Below are 21712 nucleotides of genomic sequence, written 5' to 3'. Positions count from 1 at the left end.
AAAATAAAAAATGATTTTTAAGTGCCACCCTAGCCCTGATGCTGCATTTTTGCATTGTTGACCTTGCATGACGTCATTTATGACGTCACTAGGGTCATACGAGTTTTTCGTCAATAACTCCCGATCAAATTGAGCTAGAGAGTCGACAAGGTCACCAATGGACTCCGGAAGACCTGCCGAATCGAATGATATGCGATATGACCTCCTTCGACCAGCTTCGTGATTTGAAGACCTCTGACCTGACCTTGACTCGAGGTCAAGGTCAGGTGGACCTTACGGTGGCCTCACCTGAATTCGACGCGCCTGAGCAAGGCGAACACGACGATGTCAAAATCGTGGTTCTGCGGCCATTTTTTGCGAAGTTATTTGCCAAAAACCAAACCCGCTGCTTGGGTCACGTTATGAAATGGGGCCTTCCCGGGCGAGATTTACGCTGTTTCATGATATGTATAAATTGGTAGGGCATAATCGTTTGAATACAAAATTGGTTTGGAAGCAATTTTCTACGGAGGTACACACTATTTCAATGTCCTACCCAGCTCATACCGTCATAAATTTCGACCTACCCTCAAAAGTATTCATGCGTTATTCGAGCAGCAATTAGGCAAATTGCAAGCTCGCCACAGAGCACAAATCCTATAAGAGATAGTCCTTATTTAAAACATATGCTCATTGGATATTCAAAAAGGTTGCTCTTAAATATTGTGGTTCTAGCTTCAAAAACATGGATGTTATGAATGCCGATAGGTTTCGCGAGGCTACACCGGCCGGATCGCCCACTGTGCGACGGGGGGGGGGCGGATGACCGCCCCCCCCGTGAGATCTCGAGAACGAAGCAAGATAGCGACAAGCGGTCAACGGCATCGGATACGCACGGTCAAGATCTACAATTTTTACTAAGGTAATTTTCAGGTCAGGTCAAAGATGACGTCACAGGGGTCGAAAAAGTCAAAATGGCGGTGCTAGATATGGAGAGTTTTTCTCGAATAACTTTCGAATTAGTCAAGATAGGAACAAACTAAGGGCATCATCGTGATCCTCTCGTCAATCCGCATCGAATGATAGGTATATATGTTGACCTCGAAAGGTCAAGGTCAAAGGTTGACCTCAGGTCACGTGACCTCGAGGTCATCATGTATATCATTCGATGCGTCTTGACGAGCTGAACACAATGAGACCATCCACGCGTCTGTATCTTGTTCCTGTACGGAGTTATTGGCCAAAAACCTTTGGTGACTTTTGATGACGTCACATGACCTCACAGCTGCCCAACAGCAAAACAGACCTCAAGGTAGTGAAGGTTGATCGTATATGAAGTCATGTATGGTATATGGGGCCATTCCCACCCGTTTTAGTGGTAAAAACAGGGAGTTGATTTTTCCCCCATTGACTTATAATGGGGAGGTCGCGAAATTGACCTGACCTTAGGTCACCGATATCAAAATTCCGAGATATACAAATTGTAGCTACTAATGACCTAATAACATCCTGCAACTTTCAAAGGCCTCCGACATCTACTGTAGTTCTGGCACGGTGACAAAGTTGCAAAAAAGTGACTTGAGGTTGGGTCATTCAAAGTGACCTGGTGACCTGACCTTGAAAGGTAGGAGGTTCAAACTTGCACACCATGTGTAAAATTGATGAGGGAATAGTCGTACCAAATTTCACGGCGCTACGCGCCGCGGTTTTCCCGCTATTCGCGAAAAACCTCAGGGAGGGCGGATATCCGCCCCCCCCGTCGGTGCGCGGGAGTTTCGAAGTCATATTCAGTCGGTGTAGCTATAGCGAGCCTTTGAACTTTTTCTGAGGTTAGGTCACTTGACGTGACCTGTTGCCCCGACCTTGAATGACCCAGTGAAATTTTCACAACACGTGTGGAAAAGATATATGAACACGTGTACCGAAATTCGTCTCGTCAAAAATCTTCAGTAACCACTCCTTAGGTCAGGAGCTGGTCAAAGGAGGTCATATTGCATATCATTCGATTCAGCTGTCAATTTTGAATTCATTGGTGGCTTGCCTAACTCGCTAACTCAATTTGATCCAATCATTGACAAAAAGACAGTGACCTCAAATGACCGTAGTGACTTTGTATAGGTTCCCTTCAATTCCCTGGGTAGGTATAGCGTCACGCAAGATCTTAATCGAAATAGACTAGTTGGCATCCAACCTTACAAAGCAGGGCCTCGGCTAAGGAATTTTGACTACTGGGGCAAATCGTTAACGTGTGTTGCCGTTGGCGCCCTGCTGGGGGGGGGGGGAGGTGTTTGAACACCTGCGGTTTTCCTGTGTTTTTTTTTTCGCGGATATCTCAAAAGCGGCGGCGCTCCATCATCCAACAATTCTACACGTGTTGTAAAAATTTCAGATCAAGGTCATTCAAGATCAGGTCACCAGGTCACTTCAAGTGACCTCACTTCATAAAATGTTTCAATGTAGGTATGCCGTAGCTACACCGAGTGACCGATCGCTTTGAAACTTTCAGCGATTGATAGGGCAACAGCATGTACAAAATTTATATGTCGGAATTTTCATATCGGTGACCTAAGGTCAGCTCAATTTTGCGACCTCTATTAGAAGTCAATGGAAGAAAATTCAAAACCACCTCTTTTGGACGAAAGTCATTCTAAAGACTATAAAACACCGTACGTGACTTTGACACACTGAACATGAAAATAGCACCCGTGACCCTTACTTATGCCACTGAGGTAATCTCAGTTCACGAATGGTATCTAACAGTTTTTTCGCGAATAACTTTTGAAAGATGCATGCTAGAGCGATGAAAATACCTTAGTTGTGTTTGGCTCGACGATCAGATCGACTGATATGCAACATGACAATTTCCGGTCAGATCGTGACCTTGACCTGAGGTCGAATTTTTAAGTTGACCTTAAAGGTCAAATTGTAGGGGAAAGTGGGGTAAGACGGTCAGGGTAGGTAAGACGGGCACCCCTTCTGCAGACCAAACCAATAGCGCTACGAGCAAGAAAAGTTAGGACCAGAATTGCCTTTCCCACTACACACCACCATTCAAGTCTGGTGAATTTGTGTTCAGTCGATAATCTTTTATTTTGATTTCTTTAAAACACTCATTTCATTGAAAACATCCATAATGTATTGTGCAAGCTTTTGTGTACAGCACTATAGAGTTAAAAACTCGCAATCACTTGTGGTACACTCATATGCCAACAGTGTTCATTTACGGCGGATTTGCTTTGTCTGCATCAAATTGTCCACAGCGAAAAATCGTGCTGAACTTCTGACATTGAGTTTGGGGTAAGACGGGCAACTATGAACCCAATGGGTCTGTAATGGTGAAAATATTTTTGTTGCTGTAGGAAAAAAGAAGCATTTCTAATAAGAATATGTTCGATTCCGATACTCACAGACATGTTAGCAATATTCCTTCGGCACAGTTTATTCTCGAATAATGAATGTGAAAAACGGTTCTACATGGCTTCTGAACTAGGGCCTATATAGGAGCATACGCCTTCTGCACGAATCTCGTATACTGCCATTTCCGAAGCACTTGAGACCAACGAGCGACTGTATAAATGCGGCTAATCTCGGGCATTTGTTGCGAGCTGCGCTGATCGGTGAAAGAAGCTGGCCGTCTTGCCCTACCCATGTGACCGTCTTACCCCATGGGGTGGGGTAAGACGGGTTTTTGCAAGGTTTTGCAAAAATAGCTGCAGTTTATTTGTTGAATCAGGTCTAAGTCTCATCTTCTGGCAAATGAAAGTAAAATGTCTGAAAAAGGTTTTCACCCAGTTTCCCGTTTCTATGATGTTTCTAACCGGCCGAAAAATGGCTCCAAAGTTAAGGTGCCCGTCTTACCCCACTTTCCCCTAGCTAATTTGATGCGTCTTGACGAGAGGAACACGATGTCGGTAAAAGAAAGCTCGTGCAAGGCACGAGTCAAAAGTTATAGCAGAAAAACTGTTCCCAAAAAATCGTCTATTTTGGTAGTTTTTGCCCCTTGCAGGCAAAACCGTTGACGTTAGGTCAAATCTAAGAGAAATAACCAGAAAGCATGCTAATATGGCTATCAAATGCGCTTTTCCGCGGTGCTGTAGCTGTAATTGATTCCCGAGTTATGCGTCGGCATCTTGTAAACTGTCGATATTCGACCTGAAAATAGGCAAAATTTGGCCTTCACCATGACCTGTCCATTGACCTGACCAAAAAAGCGGCCGAGGTTATTTCGTCATTATTTTTGACGCTCTTTCGAACGTAGATGGATTATGGGGTGCAAAAAGATATGTTTGCCAATGCATACCTATGTTTTTGGATTGAAATTGAGGGTGCAGCTGCACACCGTGCACTCCCTCTTCCGCCGCCCCTGATTTCTTGCCACAAACGTCTTCAACCGCTCCCGAATGAAAGAATGTACGTTAATGTTGATATATTCTCATTTTGTGGAGGTTGGGCAAGGCCTGACCACTACTGGGGCATTCCTCGACTCTACTGGGGCATTTGCCCCAGTAGTTAACATGTTAGCCGAGGCCCTGTTACAAAGTACTATAGTATGTGGAATGATACCTCGTTATACCTCGGTATAAGGAAAAAAAAACACCATTCTGTTCTCAGCACCTCAGACGCACCTCAAGTCGCTGCTCAAACGGCATCGGACAGCGTGTCATTATTGACTAATTGGCTTTCATTACCCTGAACACGTGTGCCGCATCACTAAATGCCCGCAGCCTTTTGTGAACTACCCGTGATCTCAAACATACCTAGCACAGGATCTGTGCACTCAGGCAACCATTAGCGTCGCCACGGGGGGGCAAGCGGGGCAGCTTGCCCCCCCCAACCTCGGACCGGGCACCCCCTGAGATCGATACAGATCCGATGAGATTTTGGAGTCGGGAAAAAATGGGGGTACCTTTCTGAGAATGCCTGTGAGGTCAGACTCTGTTGGAGCGTGCAGTTCAAACCAATGTCAGAGTCGCAGTCGCCAAAATCTTCAAGACTCCGACTCCAGACTCGGAAATGTCAATGCTATGATTCATTCCATTATCCTAGTTGGTTCTTTATTACATTTTGTAGCTGATTTTCATAAGTTTTGGAGTGCTGACACATAATTTTCGTTCAAAGCGTGACACGAAATCTTCGGGGCCTTTCTCAACTCTCGTCAAATGTCTGTGACAGGCACAAGTACCGTTCAAGTGCCGCAGGGCTCATGAGCTTGCTTTTCACACAGGCTTCTAAGGAGCTCCCCTGAGCTCTAAGAAGCTTTCGGAGGGCCCAAACCGGCCTCTGAGAGTCCCACTGGTGTCTATGTTCTCTGAGAGCCCATACAGGGATCTCTGAGGACCTTATACAGGCACAAGTAGGCCTCTGAAGGGCCACACGAATCTTTGAGGATGCCTTCGAAAATTTCTGAAAACCTCAACTGGCCTCTGATAATTCAGCCGAACCTTTGAGGCGACAGACTTTACTAACACCAACCCGGCATCTGAGGGGTCACAACTCACGTGTCCCTCTGAGGGCCGCAACACGTTTTTTATGTCCCTACCTACGTAGGGTCGTTAAGGATTCGGCACAGACCCCGACGGTTCACACTGTTATTTGAGGGCTCCAGGCTCACTCTGGGCCTAGTCTCTTAGCGCCCGCCGCCCACACTGGCTTCTGAGGACTCGTGTGCCCTATAAAGGGCTTTCCGGGCCCACCTTAGGTTCGGAAAATCCTAAGGCACCACATACACGCAAATATTTGGGGTGACCCACGCCGATCTCCGGGTAGATCCTAAGCAGGCTTCTGAGAGTCCACACTGACCCTGAGTGGCCTGAAATGGCCTGGAAGTCGCAAGCCTATCTCTAAGGGATCCCTTGTCGTTATGCCGTGCGTAACTTTCGGTTCCGTTAAATGTTTTTGGTCGCGTTTGCAGCGCTTCCCTTCACTCGAAAAACCAGAAACTTTTTGTTCACACTCGAGTGAACAAAACACTTCTTCTCACTGCAGCAAGGATGAATGATGTACTTCCGATTCACACTTCCGACATTCCCTCTCAGTCTCTGCCGAATGCCCAATTCTTAGCTATAATCGGCGGCTGGGATAAGCCCTATGCATTTCACGTAAAACCTCGGCATGCATGCGTGAATGGAGGTTTTAGCGGGGTGATCCGATTCAAATGGAGCGTTTTTCACCTTTTTCTGGGTAATGATCAAGAGCGACGAGAGTCTGCACAGAGGCCCTCTGCAGTGCGTCGGCAATCGCAGCCACTGTAATTCTACCGGTCGTTTTTGTCCAGAAATTTCAAAATTTTGATTTTTTTTTTGTAAAAAAATACATGCTATAGCTAGAAGGAAAACTTTGTCACCATCGGATTCCTCGCACCATTGCGCGTCGAATGATATATAAAACGAGTGGGTAACGGCTGGGGAAAGGCAAGATTTAACACAAAACTTGATTTTGCCCCCCCAACCTAAAATGTCTGGCGACGCCTATGCAGGCAACCCATCCCCAGTCAGTCGCGTTATGGAAAATGTCCGTTAGACGTGGGTTAACCGTTGACGTGATCTGATGATCCGACCTTAAATGAGCCAGTCCACAACGCGTTTCAAATATCCCACATCGACCGAGATCTTCAAACACAGACATGCGTGATAATTGTCTGTAAATATTACATTAAATTAGAATATCACAGCAGTTAACAACGTGCAGTCAGCACCCAGCAGCAGAGCACATCACTCAGTACTAGCACCATATCCGCAAAACAAGGCACAACCATCTTATCAGTTACATCAGCTACAAATTTACTCAGCTCACTTCTTTTTGGCCGGCTTGGCCTTCCTGCCAGCCTCCATTTTGTTGAGCGTTTTGTCCAGTTTGATGTGGAGGAGGGCCTTCCGCCGCTCCTCCTCGGCCGAGTTTTTGGCGCGGTTCTGCGCACCCGAGATGAATTTGGCGCGGGCGTCTCGGCGCGCCGCCTCGCCACACCCGTGGGCCTCGGCCATCCAGTGTGAGAGGCAGAACACGCGCTGGCAGTAGGGACATGTCTGACGGATGGAGATGCCGCTAGAACACTTGGGCTCGATGTTACAGCGCTTGTTCATGCTGGCAAACGATGAGACGAGCGAGTCAAAGTCGTCTGCGTCCTCCGCAGGCGTCTCCGAAGGGCGACTTTTGCTCTTCTTGGATTTGTTCGGTTTGCTGGATTTTGACTGGGTGGTGGTAGCGGGGGCAGCGGCGGCGGGCGGTGATGATGGCCGAGTGCAACGTAATGCGTGAAGTTCTGAATTGGCTTTTGGAATCTCCTTGCCACAGTTTTCACACTTGACTGTTGCGATGATCGGCTGTTGCAACTCAGACGTATCCATCCTCTGGTCTGAGGCGGAGTTTGACTGAAATGTTGCACGCTCAGCCGTGGTGGATCCACCAGAGACTGTCTTATCACCGCCGGGTAGTTTCGCCGCAGAGCTGCCCACCGGCACGCCGTCAGCGCCATCTACACGAGCAGGCGGACTGCGGGCGGCGCTGGAGTCGCCAGCCACGTCACCGCCGGCCGCCGCCGCCCTCTCGACCGTCATATACCGCTGTTTGCCCTCCCCACAGCTCGTGTGGATTAGACCCAGCTCCTCGGATACCTCGTGAACCTTCATCCGCTGGAATGAGTTCAGGGTGGCGGGGAACGCCAGCTTGCTCTCCGAGGAGGAGAGGAACTCTGCCAACTTCTGACGTACTTCGTCCTCAAATGTATCCTCCTGATCCACTTCCTCTTCAGCTCCAGGTTGAGCGCCAGCCTCGGTCCGCTCTAAAGCCGGTGGTTTCACAGGGACACCGATAGGACGGGTCGACTTCTGACCAGACTTCGCCGCCGGTTTTGCTTTTGTCGCTTTGACGTTCCCGTTTTTGGCAGTCTCTTTTGTTTTCTGTTTGGACTCGTGTTTGCGCGGCGCGGCCGGTGTCACGGTGGCCGGGCCGATGTCACGCTCGTACACGTGTGCCGAGCACACCTCCCCCAGCTGGGTCATGTGGTCGATCAGCGACCTCAGGAACGGATCGGCGCCCACAGTCGCCGTGTCGCACACGACGAACAGCTGCCGACGCGCGCGAGTCACCGCCACATTGATACGCCGCTGTTCTGCCAGGAAACCAACCTCACCGCGCTTGTTTGAGCGCACTAGTGACAGCAGAATGGCCTCCTTCTCTCGTCCCTGAAACCCATCCACAGAGTTGACCTCTACAGTCAGTCCAGCGGTGCGCAGCCGGTCGCGGATCAGGCCCACCTGCAGGTTATACGGCGTGATGATGCCAATCTGGTCAGGTGCTAGACCCGCCTCTACCAGCGAGCGAGCGTGCGAGAGCACGATGTCGGCTTCTCCCTCGTTACCTCGCGAGCCGGCCTCGTCGGTCTGCACCTCGTCCAGCCGGCAGCCGGCCGTGTCGACGAGCAGCAGCGTCGGGCCCGACTCCATTGTCTCCTCGACGGTGGCCAGCTGGGGCAGCCGGTGGCGGCGCACGGCCGGCGCCGCCTCCAGCCGGCCGCCGTACAGCCGCTCCGACGGCCACTGCTGGATCAGCTCGTGCATCCGGTACTGGGTGCACAACATGCGCACCGCCTGACCCCCCTGCAGCTCCACCTGCCGCTCCATCAGGGAGACGGCCAGGCCGCGGCGCGCCGCCTCCTGACTGACGATGGTCGGGGGCAGCTGGCAGTGGTCGCCGGCCAACAGCAGCTTCTCTGCGCGCCGCGCGGCGATCCACAAGGCGGCCTCCACCGACTGAGAGCACTCGTCGATCACCACCAGGTCAAACAGCTCCCCGCCGAGCAGCTTCAGCGGTCCGTCGTCACTGGCGGCCGTCAGAGTGGCGAGCACGACCGCGGCGCGGCGCAGAATGTCGGTCGTCACCGCCTGCTCTCGCTCACGCTGCTCTGCGCGGAGCCGGCGCAGCTGAGCGCGCAGAGCGCCCGCCTGACCGCCGGGCGCGCGCAGCTGCCGCAGTGTATCGTCCATCTCGCGGCGCACCTCTCGCACCACCGCCGAGCCGTCACTGCCGGCAACGCGGGCGTCCAGGGAGAACCCCTGCAGTGAGTCCTGTATACGAGCCGGGTGACCTAGACGCACCATCCGCGTGGCACCGGCCGCCCACAGCCGCTCCAGCAGATTGTCCACGGCAGTGTTAGAAGGCGCACAGGCTAGCACGCGCTGTCCCAGTCGCACGTGCTGCAGGATCGTCTCCACAACGGTGGTGGTTTTGCCGGTGCCGGGCGGACCGTGGATGATGGCCAGACGCTTCTGACGAAGGACGAACTCCACCGCCTGGCGTTGTGACGCGTCCAGGTTGGTATTCACCAGCTGGAGCTGGCCCTCAGGGTCGAGTAGCTGCGGCGGCAGGCGCGGCATCGGCGGCTCCAGCGCCGTCTCACCGAACAGAGTGGCTCGCAGCAGCCCAGCGGGTCCGGCCACCAGCGTCTCCAGGCCCTCCAGGGCAGCGCGCAGCCGCCGGTAGGTGATGTCGTTAGCCACCTTCAGCACGGTCAACGGTCGGTCATCCAGCTCCTCCGCGGAGTCGGCATCCTCCGAGAGGGCCAGCGTCAGCTCAGCGGCCGAGACACGCCACACGACCGCCTGCCGGCCGGCCTCGGTCGGCGACCGACCGGCCTCCGTCACCGAGACGATGTCGCCCGGCGTCAGCGTGTGACTGGGCAGCGGCGATGGCTGGCGGCCGACGCTCGGCTGCCGCAGCACCAGCAGACAGCGGCCGTACAGCGCCGAGCGCCGCTCCGTCGGCTCCAGGCGCGCCAGGCAGACGCCGCGCTCACACAACTGGCGCACGGAGAGCGCGCTGAGCAGGTCGCGCGTCTGCGCCAGCTCGGCCTGCCGCTCCAGCTCCAGCAGCTGCAGATGAAGCTCCACCAGCGCCGCACAGCTGGTCGGAGACATGTCGGCGCCCGCCTGTGAAAGGTCATGTCACATAAATTACCACAAACAATGGAAACACAGTTTTAGACCTCTGAGGCAAGGATGGTTCTAATAAAAAACTAATAGTTGATTTTTTTAATTGAGTGGTCAGTTAATGGATAAAAATAGCAGCTTGAACACTTAATCATAGTATGACTATTTGTAAGAGGATAAGTAGCCTACACTCATAGTCATATTGTCCAGAGTCAACATTTCCATGATTTTTCACAATTTGTCACACCTTTTCTGAATGTTACATTGAGTATTGAGTTATTGACACACTTTATAATGCTTTTAAAATCAGTTCAAACCTTACAACACGTCATCAACATTTGCCAGCACATTCTTTCTGTTCATATTAAGATGAAATATCTTTATAAATGAAATATCTTATTTAAATAACTTTTTGAAGATATTGATCGGAGTGGCAATATAATGCACTAAAAATGCCTTTTTTAGCAGGTTTTGTTCAACTTAAATAATGCATTGTTCACTTATCAACTATGATGAGTGAAAGTCAAATTTACCATACCAATAGAATTTCAGCTGACTGCAAGATCCAGGATCAAACAGATCCAGGATCATGCAGTGCTGATTTCACTATAAGGCCTGTACACATTCAGCTGTTGTGCTGTTGTCAGCTGAAATAGGCTCCGCCCACCGCTTCTGGCTGACGGAACTGTATACATTTGGCTGATGAGAAATGTCAGCACTGGCTGACTGTTTACAAATATGGCGTTGTAAACAAATCTTTTGTCTCATCTTCATGTTCTTTATTAATACAATACTTAAGCAGTTAGATATATTATCAAAATATTTACTGACAATGTGCGAAAGTAATAAATATTTTTCTTGTATCGACAATTAATTATGAAACCAAATATATGTGAATAGCGCCAACATGGTGTCCAAATTTCATTTATCTGCAGTGCTCAATAAAAATCTGGCACGTGATTTGCTTTCATGCGCCACTACCAGTGTCTAAATGCGTCATTTATGGCTTTTGCTGACGGCTCGGCATCTCTGCACTTGCTTTCTCGTAGCAGCACAGTCCGTCAGCCCATGCTGCCGGCAGCAGAGAGGTGACGTCATGTTGCATGTGCAACATAACGTCATCAATTTTTCAGCCAATAGTGTGAGTGATTCTCGGCTGACAACAGCACAGCAGCTGAATGTGTACAGGCCTATACTGACTGCAAAATCTGAGATCAAATTCAGCACATTTTTGAAAAGCCAATCTTATATAGTCCGGTTCCAATGCTTTCAAAACTATTGTACGAAAGGACTAAAAGCAGGAGTAAGTGGAGTCAAGACATTTGCCTATCAAAACACATATCCTATGGTCAGAATATACAACCCCGAAACCAAATAGCGTGTAGACCATCATACAAATGCTGAAGTGGGCAATTCTTTTCTATTTCACTTTTTTGACGAAAAGTTACTCATAAGAACTCATTTTTTCATTTGATGATTTCAATTTATCACAATAATACCAACCATAGTTTGTAAAGAGCACGCTGCTACCAAGGTAGGTAGGTATCACACAGGGGTATCACAGGTATATCACAACCAAATAAAAACCAAATAAAGACACGGCCGTGTATGTAAGAATCTTGAGTCCCTTAGCGCTGTTCGGCAGCCGGCTATTTTGTGTGCAGGGTATGACGTATTTCGCGAGCCGACGTCACAGGCGGTGACGTCGGCTCGCGCGCGAGCCGAGCGCCAACGACAAACTAACGGGAACCCTCGGACACCCTCGGGGCATAAACCGCGGAGTAGCATATTGAGCGAGTTTTATAAGGAAAATTCATATATTTTCGTTTCTCAAATGATAATCAGGGTGTATCTTACCTTTTTACAATCATTTAGGCTTACCTGACACTTCAGTTGCCAAATATCTGCAATTTATTCAAGCGAAGGTATTTCCAGTAAATATCAATGGTATAGACCGAAATCTTTTGAATAAAAACTCTAACCAACAGAAATAAAAATAACTTAATTTATTCCAACCATTTTCTCCAAATAAACAACATAAAAACTCACTTTTACACACATCATTCATAATAAAGCATACTAACACGCCGCTTTTGACAATTGCGGCGTCGAGTGGCGCGCTGCTAGCGCTCTTTTTCGATCGCAGAGACCCTGCACGCGCGCGAGCACACTACGTCACGTCCGGGGGGCACAGGTATATGAAAAATCGCAGTGACGTAACACTTTTCTCGCTTCTCATTGGTCAATAGCCCGTTGCCGGGGTAACGTGCACGTATGTGAGCGCGGGCAAGAGTACTAGCCGGCCGCCGATCAGATCAGGGCTCTTGAGTCTTGACTCGCCCAAGTCTCGCCCAAGCGATACCATTTGTGTTTGTGTTGTTATGCGCCTTGTTTGCAAAGTGCGGCAGAATTGTAACGTTGAAAAAGGCTGCAAAATTCCATAAAATAAAAGAATAAATTGGTTGAAATAAAATAGACCTTACAAAAAAATAGATTGCTTAACCTTATCTATCATTCCCTAGCCTAGCTGAATGCTTATTGCTTACCAAGGATTAGGAAAAAGCTGCTCCGAAAAATAGAATGCAGGGGAAAAGCAATAGTCAATCAAATATTCATTTTGCAGCGTTTTAGTGTTCTTTGATCTCTGATCTATAGGGTCCTGTTCAAGTGTCTGCGACCGCCGCGGCTCCGGGGCCCTGTTTCACCGGTGATAGCAGCAAGCTACTATCAAATTGCGCGAGCTGACGTAATGTGATGACGTCATACTGCTGACGTAAGGGGCAATTCTGGCGCACGATTGCCGCAATATTGTTTTACGTCATCAGCTAAATGTTCGAAATTTATGTCAAAATTTTTCCTAAACCCAGCTTCTTTTAAATACATCATATTGAAAAAATATATATCAAAAATATATATACTATCATGACTGCGTAAACTCTTACTTTTAGGCTCATACGTCACTTAATGCCGCCGCCAAGGTCGCGGCAATCGTGCGCCGGAACTACCCATTACGACAACAGTATGGCGTCACGACATGACGTCAGCTCGCGAAACGTGATAGCAGCTTGCTGCTATCACCGGTGAAACAGGGCCCCGCGGTCAAGAAGGCTAACGGGCCAATCAGGCGACACACACATGACAGTTGCCGCCGTCCTGATTGGCCCGTTAGCTACGCTCCGCCTTATTGACCGCAGATACTTGAACAGGTTCCTAATTAGATATACCTGGCGCACGCAAGGCTGTCTATGGCGCATGAGCAATGCTGTTTTGAACCTGCGACACACGCATCTCCGTAGAGCACATTTTGATCGCATGCACGGCATTGCATCACGAACGAAGACACATCACTAACTATCTTGCGGTACAACACCTTAAAAACGACCTCCCGACGCTTCTCGGGGACGACACAACATTGACAAACCTGGTACTTGATTTCGTCCTAACATCACCCTACTCAGAGCTACTTTAACGGCCTTGACTGTTAGCAGGCGCCCGTTTCGCTACCACCAGGCTGACTTGTGATACGGGATGGGTCGGGTTTTTCGCTGGTGCCGAAACACAGAGCTTCGGTGGCAGACGGGTTTTCTCCTGCCGCTGGAGCAGGCTTAGAGGCTCAGCGGCCCAGCGAGCTACACCAGCGGACCCCGGCCGCTGAACAGCGGCGGCGGCCGGGTTGAACGACCACAGACAACCGTCGGCCGCCAACTGCAGCAGCGACAGATTCCCCATCCTCCAAACCATTCCTTTCATCGTGACGCTTAAACATTCACAAACCCCATCCCTCCCAGCGACATATCCCCCACTCTTCAAACCATTCCTGTCATCAAACTCTCGTAACCTTACCATTCACAAACTTCCCCCTTCCCTCCCTTCACAAACATCAATTTACCGGTAAGTTTCACTGTCATTTATGTGTCTTAACGTAAATTCATGGGTTTTTTCCCATATTCATGGCATAGTACATGGATATGGGTTTTCCCATGTTGTCTTGCTGTAAAAGTGGCCACCGGTCTTAGTTAGGACGGCCGGTTTGTTTTGCGCGGCGTAGTTAGGTCGCCGCCCTCCTCGCGAGGCCGGTAACGTAAGTTAGGGCCACTAAAAAAAAAAAAAAAAAAAAAAAAAAAAAGAGGTTTTGAGTCAAGTTTGAGTCAAGATTCTATTCTAGTATAGGTACTAGGTAGTTTGAGTCAAGATTCCTATAGAGTTTTGAGTTATATAAACTGCTGTAGCCGTGGATCTTGTCGACTTTGCAGCCAAGGGTAAGGTGATAAATACAAATACCAAAAGCCAGAACCATCTATAATTCTATACAGGGTTACTTTTAAAGGGGGGGGAAGAGGGGAATTTCCCCCCTTCGAAAATTCCGCTCCCCCTTTCAAATCGTGTCTGAATGGCTAGGGAGGGAAGGGGGAATTTCCCCCTTTCAAATTTATTTTGGAGCCCATTTTCAATCAATTCGCTATTCAGATTCTATAGCCATCGTTAATCAGATTCTCGTCATCAATCAACGTTGCTGGCGTTAAGATAATTATTAATTTTCAATTTTCGGTTCCATCCAACCATTTTACGTTCAGTGCAGCAGGAACTCCAGATTTGACCCGATACCGATCGGATAGTCGGTGGGACCGTCTCTTGTCTTGTCTCTTCCGTCTTTTCGCAATCACTGACATATCGGTACAGGCGTCGGCGTAGAAACCGGCGGGGGACGGGATTACCTCTCCGAACCAAGGGTGGATACAGGGGGAGGGGGGCAATGGGCCATGGCCCCTCCTTTGACGCAAAAAGAAGGTGACCCCCTTTTGGACCCCCTTTTATATTCTGTGTTCTTTCTCAGAAACGACCCATTTATTCACGATTATTTTCACTTTTTCATCGACGCCAAGGCCAGACATCTAAAATTTTTGTCCCAATATGACAATGGCCGTGTTTAACCATCCTCCAAACCGGAATCATTGAAGGAAAAACAACGTTATTTTTGTCCCATAGGCATTAAAGCTTTGAGTAATAAATGACTTTTCTCTTTATGCAGCATTCATGTTCATCTGCTTTGCATGCAGAGCAGGGCGCAAAAAAAAATGTACCTCATCACAGCCGGCTTTCCCAATGGAACTTTCACTGCTCACTAATACTAATAGTAATAATTCAAGTTTTGTGCTTCATTAGTTTTTGTTCGGATATCACTGCCCACCTTGTAGTTGTAGAGGTTGCAGTTTTGTAGCGCCGTCGTTTCTCTACATACACGACCACACAAAGAACTTTGGAATTGCTCGTTAACTGTAGCTTTTGTGAGCGTTTAAGAATTTCATGTTTTTTTGCTCATTTTTGCTCGAACAGTTTGACATCAATTACTCCTGACCTAAGGTGACCTAAGACTTGAAATTTTGTGCGAAGGTTTCAAATTGATGCCCGGTAAGGCACTAAAAATTTGGCCGGCGGCGCCGCCGCCGTTTTTCGCTTTTCAAGAAAACCCACATGGGGGCCAAAATGACCTCCAATCAGGGCGCGGATTGACCTCTCTCTTTAGAAAGGCGTTACTTAATGTTTGGCCGGGGTATACCTACTAGTTATTGATACCACTGATAGGTTGATACTACTGATTGGCATTTGCAAGGGCGCAGTCAAGTTGGGACCTCCCCCGCCCCTTACAGCCAAGGTAGGTGCGTATATTTTTTAGCAAAATTATTTTTTGGTAACCTTCCAAAATAAAGTGGCTGAAACCCGAGGAAAGAATAGGATTTGGGGGTAGGTAAGGTTCTGCGGGCTCCATCCTAACGAAAAACCTAATGGTATTGCCGCCCACCCCCCTTTCAGATGCCCCTGGATCCGCCTTTGCCCCGAACTTTATTCCCCCTCTCAACTTTTCCTGTAAAAGTAACCCTGATTCTATAGACTTCCAGTTTTGTGGCTGCATCATGCATGAAATCTGACAAAGGTAATTTGATTCCAGTCATCAAAAAAACATTCGCAATCGGTACACATCTGGTAAATATTTACTGAAGGACCGACTCACTTTTCATAGGTAAATTTTACACATTATTCCATTTTTTGACATCCTAAATCCAGATATGATCCTTACATGTCACAAATTTTTTAAACGAAACATTCAAACCTTACCAAACCGGACCTACTGATAAAAGATTTTGCCTGCCCATAGATAAAGAAGAAGTTACTCACATGAATAGATTGAAAGCAATGGTAAGTCGGCCTGAAGCATGATGCACAACCACTTAACCTAAAAATATTTGACTTACCATTGCCTGTAAAGTCTAATTTCTTCTTAGGCATTGCCTTTGGCACTGCAGTGCTTTGCTACAAGTTGGTGACCAGTCCTAAAGTAAAAAAAAAATAATGATTTATTTGACCTGGGCGGTGTTTCACAGCCATCACAGGACGCTACTACCACGCTGCTTTCAAATTGCGCGAGCTGACGTCACACTTGTGGTAGTGTTGGAGCAATGGGCCTGTTGATGTTTCCATGGAAACCCAATTTGACACATGTAAAAGCAGCGTGCTGCTATCACTGGTGAAACAGGGCCCTGAATGTCTCAATGTAGCGTAGATAGGTACCTACCCTTGAACAAAGCCACAGCCTATCTCGCCCAAGTTTCCAACCCTTCCATCTGCACCAGTACCCATCTGAGATAGAAGTGACTCAGTATCATCCATGTTTTTAATTGCACATATTGAGTGAAACTGATAACTTGTAGTTCTGTTATTTTGCTGTCACTATGGGCCTGTTCTAGCACCTCCAGAAAGCTCCAGCCTCCAGAATTCTCCCAATCAGTGTTTCAGTGCCTCCAGATCCAGTAAGCTCTTGGCAAATCTCGAGAAACCTCCAGCGACTTCCAGTTAGTTGCAAAACCCACATTTGACTGGAGGCTCTGGTCTACAATAACAGCGCAGGTGACAATACTAACTTAAGCAAAGGACTTTTGACAGTTTTTTAGAACTCAAATGTAAAGAACATATTGTTATAATTGTTAAAATCTTACTTATTGAATTCAATGGAAATTTTGTTTTTCAAGAGTGAATTATATTTTTTGTATACCTGACATCAATCACCAGAGATCCCCAGATTGCATTCTAGCACCTCCAGTAAAACTTACTGGAAGAGCCTCCAGTCAAAAAGTCTACTGGAGGCACTGGAACAGGCCTGACTTTTTTCTTAAGCGAATTTCTACACTTCTTGTAGGTAATCAATCCCATCTGATTCTAGAAATGCACCCATCTTTGTTGTCTGAAAAGCAGCATTCTTGCATGTTACAGCAGTTCTGACCTCTGGAGTAAGCCATGGAGGGTTTCATTTTTCTTCTAGATCGTTTAACTTTCATTGGTAAAGGTACATCTGGACTGAGCTGAATAGTGAATGTCATATAATATCTACTCCATGCTTTCCATTCCATGCTTCCATCTATTCCATTCCATGCTTGAGAAGCTTTTCAGTCTAAAAGTCTCTGATGCCAATTAACCTGTTATAGTTTGATTCTAATAATTTTTAAGCTAGCCTTATTAAAGTTTGGAACATTTGCAAGGCTGTCTTTGGGTTTGACCGTACCTAGACAGAATAAAATACCTAGTTAACCAGGAAACTATGATCAATCCTGGCCAACCGTTCACCATGAAGGTTCTTTACCAATTCTACGAGTATGTTATCAGAAAGCACTAAAGTCAAAATAGGTGGCTCCAAAAATCCAATCAGAATAGGCGACCCTAGTGGAGCTAGAGCCTCGCGGAAGAAACAGTGTATGCGCCGTTACGAGACGCAGCGGTTGGTACTTGGTACCTGATTTAGAGGTCCCAGCTCACTCAGTGACCTCTGAGGTCAAGTAGGTGGCCCAAGTCACGGATTCAGTTTTGGGTAAATAACTTTGCAAAAAAAATGGCCGCAAAGCGGCGAATTTGGCATATTTGTATTTGCCTAGCTCAGGCGCCTCGAATGGCATACTTTTTGTTCGGGTGAGGTCAAATTAAGGTGTTGGCCTCGGGTCAAGGTCGATTCAGAGACCCTCAGGTCATGAAGCTGGGCGGAGTTCATATCGCATATCATTCGATTCGGCATGTATTCTTGAGTCCACTGGTGGCTTTCTCGACTCTCTAGCTCAATTTGATCGGGAGCTATTGACGAAAAACTCTTATGGCAAACGTGAAGCATCGGATCCACCAAAGAGTGCGTGAAATCACGATTCCATGTGCTTGAGGTAATTTCAGAATTTAGATCATTCCCGGCGCCAAAATAACATTTTCCATATTCCCGTAACTTGTAATGGTGAGGTCACCTGACCGATCTCACCCCATGTGACCTTAAGGAAAACCGTGATATACAAGTTGTGAGACATGTACAAGATACTGCGTCTTCTAAGTTTTATCTCTCTGTGAAAGTTCCTTTGGCGCTGAGGGCTTTGCAAAGTTGCGACATCTGAGGACCATGCAGAGGTTCACTAATCACTTATGCCGTCATAGGTCAGTGACCTGACCTGATCTGAAAACGCGGTCAGTGTTACAAGATCCTGCTGGAATCAATGCTCAGATATGCCAAGTTTTAGCCCTCTATCGCCGGCGTGTTCCGAGCTGCGAAAGCGGCACCGCCCCTCCCCCTCGCTCCCTTCTCGGCCGGCGAGGTTTAAAAACCAGGTGGATTCAGTCGTCACTAGAAATTATGCCCAGGCAAGCTGACGTCACAGTGTGAACACTGGCAGGAGTTGAAAAGTATTTTTGAAATAAAATCAGATATGAAAATTATATTTTTTAAATAAAGTAATCGACATTCCCCAACTTTGCAAATAATCCTTAAACAATATAAACAAACAATTCAAGTTATTGCCTCAGAAAATGTTCATCATATTATGTTCACACTGTCATGTCATCAAACCCGAACACGTTACAGGTATTGCAGTGACTACGGCCTGGTCGCAAGCATCGATGTGCGGTCATTCCATGAGCAAGCCACGTGCAGGTGGAAGGACTTTGACGTCTGGTATCAAGTCTGCGCGTTATAGCCCAGCAAGCAAGCAAGCAAGGTTTTAAGGCATGGAATCTGAGCAGGAGAAAATGTCTGAGGGAAGCAGCTCAAAAGCTGTAAGCAATCACCATGAAGATATCGATGTGCTGTCTCAGGCCACTCTGAAGGAAATCAGTAGCGTCACCAAGCTGTCCAACGAGATTCCTTGCGATGAGACATTTGCACTGTACTCCAGTTTTCCGGCTTTCAAGAGGATCATGGACATGGAGGGAAAGAAGTGCACTGAATTAATTGGAAAGGTGTTTAAAAAGTACAACGTCGGTGGGGCATTCTTCGACCGGGACTTGGATGAGGCGTTTGACATGGTTGTTGAGGCCAACGACCAACTTCTAGAGAAGATTAACAGTGATCTGGACGAGGCCGCCGGCATCAAGCGGAAGTTGGAGGCAGTGGTGCAGACGGTCAGCGCGACTGCGGACCGAGAGCTCAGCGGCCGCTGGAACGTCTCCACCAACAGGACTCTGGCGGCGCCCGGCGCCACCACCATCCGCCTGACGACGGCCACCAACATCGAGCGGCCGCAGCTCAGCTTCCGCCGCAAGGTGGACAACTCGCCGGCGCCCTTCGAGCCCATCATCAGCGACAAGCCGCACGCGCTGCGGCCGCTGGCCATACTGCTGGAGCTGGACGACGAGGGGCGCGAGAGGTTCTCGCACCCCTACGAGTTCGAGCTGGAGCGGTTCGCGCCGGCCGACTGGGCGCTGGAGCCGGCCGCCGAGCCGCTGCTGCCGGCGCCGGCCGAGCAGACGCCCGTGACACTGGTGGACACTGCGGACGGCCTGCGCCGGCTGGTGGCAGAGCTCGGCCGGTGCCGCGAGCTGGCCGTCGACCTGGAGCACCACAGCTACCGGAGCTACCTGGGCCTGACGTGTCTGATGCAGCTCTCCACCCGCGACCGCGACTACATCGTCGACCCGCTGCAGCTGCGCGACCAGCTGCAGCCCCTTAACGAGGTGTTTGCCAACCCCAACATTGTCAAGGTTTTTCACGGCGCGGACTCTGACGTCGAGTGGCTGCAGCGCGACGCCGGCCTGTACGTGGTCAACATGTTCGACACCCACCAGGCCAGCAAAGTGCTGGCACTGCCGCGGCTCTCGCTGGCATACCTGCTGCAGCACTTTTGTAACGTGACCGCCGATAAGCGGCTTCAGCTGGCTGACTGGCGCATAAGGCCCCTGCCAGAGGACATGATCCGCTACGCCCAGACCGACACACACTATCTGCTCTACATATACGACCGCCTGCGCAATCTCCTGCTGCAGAAGGGTAACGAGCAGAAGAACCTGCTACGCAGCGTCTATACCAGCAGCACACTGATCTGTCTGAAGCGGTACAGTAAGCCGATTCTGCGGCCTGACAGCCACTTGGACCTGTACCGACGCAGCAAGAAGTCGTTCGACAGCAGACAGCTAGCTGCCCTGAAGCAGCTGTTCAAATGGCGCGACGAATTGGCGCGCCTGGAAGACGAGAGCACCCAGTACGTGTTGCCCAGCCACATGCTGCTGCAGATGGCCGAGCTGCTGCCGCGCGAGATGCAGGGCGTGCTGGCTTGCTGCAGCCCGGTGCCGCCGCTGGTGCGCGCCCACCTGGCGGCCGTGCACCAGCTGGTGCTGGCCGCGCGCCGCCTGCACACGGGCACCGAGCCGCGGCCGCAGCCCGCCATCGCCGTGCAGGCGCCGTCCCGGTCGTGTGGCGCCGAGCGCAGCAGTGACCGGCACAGCCCGCACGACACAAGCCACCTGACTGACGGCGACAGCGCCAACGTGCCTGTACTGCTCTCACCAGCGGCTGCGGCCGGCGGCGGCCAGTCGACAGCGGCGCTGCCTCTCTGCGCTGGCGCGCGGGCGGCCACCAAGCGCCGGCCCCAGCTGGACGTCCGACCTGCAGAGGCGGCCAGACCATCAGCTGTCGGCTCCACCTGGATCAGCCCGTATCGGCGCTACCTGATGATGGCCGCTCCTGTGGGCGACGACAAGGTAGCGCGCCGCATGGACGAGCTGACGGAACAGACACCGACCCGTCGGCCGCCGCCGACCAGCCACCGGCCGTCACCGCCGCCGTCGCCGGAGGCCGTGCTGCCCCAACAGGGGCCAGAGGACGTCAACAAGGTGACGGTTGAGGCTGAAGAGGAGCCAGAGCCACCGGCACCGAAGAACCTCCGCCTGTCGCGCAAGGACCTTGTCCGTGAGCAGAAAAAGGCTGGCACCTACAGGAAGGCGCACAAGCGGAAGAGGGGCGGGGGCAGTGCGGAGGGCGGCGCGGGGGGTGGTCCCGCCAGCCAGGCCGGCGCGCCAGCTGTTCCGGCGTTCGACTACTCGGGTGTCGACTACACCAAGTTCGGCCGACGCGAGGACGCCGGCCGTCCGGCCAGTGGCCAGCGCGGTGCCAGCGCCGCCGGGCGCAAGAAGAAGCCGTGGCAGACGGAGTCTGGTCGCCGACAGACGTTCGGACGCGGTCGGCGCTGACCGATGCCGCTTTTTCTGATCCACATAGTGCGCTCGGTTGTGTGACAGGAGGGTGGTCTCATCGGATGCTTCCATGATCCCGAAATCACATGTTTCAAGCGTTGTTCGTTGTGTCGCTGCGACTCAGCTGAACCCTGTAGGGCAGCTGAAGGTCTCGGGTGGGAGTCGACCAGTGTATTGTTTTTATTGTTGGGGAAGGAGCGTTGTCTCAGATGCTCATACAACAGCGCCGACTGAATTAAAAGTCGATAACGCCAATAAAAAGTATCGATGTGTGCCTGTGGCCTCATTTTTCAACCTTAGATGAATGAGTTCTTTTTTCTTTT

The 21712-nt window shown here is 49.8% G+C and overlaps 2 protein-coding genes across 5 annotated transcripts; one reads left to right on the top strand and one right to left on the bottom strand.

The window, feature by feature from the left end:
• Positions 1-6549: 6549 nt before the first annotated feature.
• LOC122370673 (DNA-binding protein SMUBP-2-like) lies at positions 6550-12016 on the bottom strand. Of its 2 annotated transcripts, none has more exons than XM_043346485.1 (2): positions 11784-12016; positions 6550-9902 (listed from the first exon to the last, which is right to left on the bottom strand). In XM_043346485.1, exon 2 carries the CDS (start codon positions 9888-9890, stop codon positions 6768-6770), a length of 3123 nt encoding a protein of 1040 aa, XP_043202420.1. In that variant the 5' UTR covers positions 9891-9902; positions 11784-12016; the 3' UTR covers positions 6550-6767. The 2 variants fall into 2 exon arrangements, with proteins under 2 accessions (XP_043202420.1, XP_043202419.1); XM_043346484.1 differs by lacking the exon at positions 11784-12016 and adding an exon at positions 11406-11654.
• Positions 12017-13156: 1140 nt separating this feature from the next.
• On the top strand, positions 13157-21712 carry LOC122370672 (exosome component 10-like). 3 transcript variants are annotated; one of them, XM_043346481.1, is made up of 2 exons: positions 13157-13793; positions 18787-21712. In XM_043346481.1, exon 2 carries the CDS (start codon positions 18930-18932, stop codon positions 21384-21386), a length of 2457 nt encoding a protein of 818 aa, XP_043202416.1. In that variant the 5' UTR covers positions 13157-13793; positions 18787-18929; the 3' UTR covers positions 21387-21712. The 3 variants fall into 3 exon arrangements, with proteins under 3 accessions (XP_043202416.1, XP_043202415.1, XP_043202417.1); XM_043346480.1 differs by lacking the exon at positions 13157-13793 and adding an exon at positions 13884-14161; XM_043346482.1 differs by lacking the exon at positions 13157-13793 and adding an exon at positions 16062-16097.

Source organism: Amphibalanus amphitrite, unplaced genomic scaffold, assembly GCF_019059575.1.
Source record: "Amphibalanus amphitrite isolate SeventyFive unplaced genomic scaffold, NRLGWU_Aamphi_draft 001159F_arrow, whole genome shotgun sequence".
NCBI classification, from domain to species: Eukaryota; Metazoa; Arthropoda; class Thecostraca; order Balanomorpha; family Balanidae; genus Amphibalanus; species Amphibalanus amphitrite.
The sequence above is the reverse complement of the archived record's forward strand: the minus strand, read 5'-3'. Positions and strand labels throughout refer to the sequence as shown.

What these genes read in the sequence shown, in the direction of transcription:
- LOC122370672 (XM_043346481.1), top strand. Translation starts at nt 18,930, where the DNA reads ATGGAATCTGAGCAGGAGAAAATGTCTGAGGGAAGCAGCTCAAAAGCT.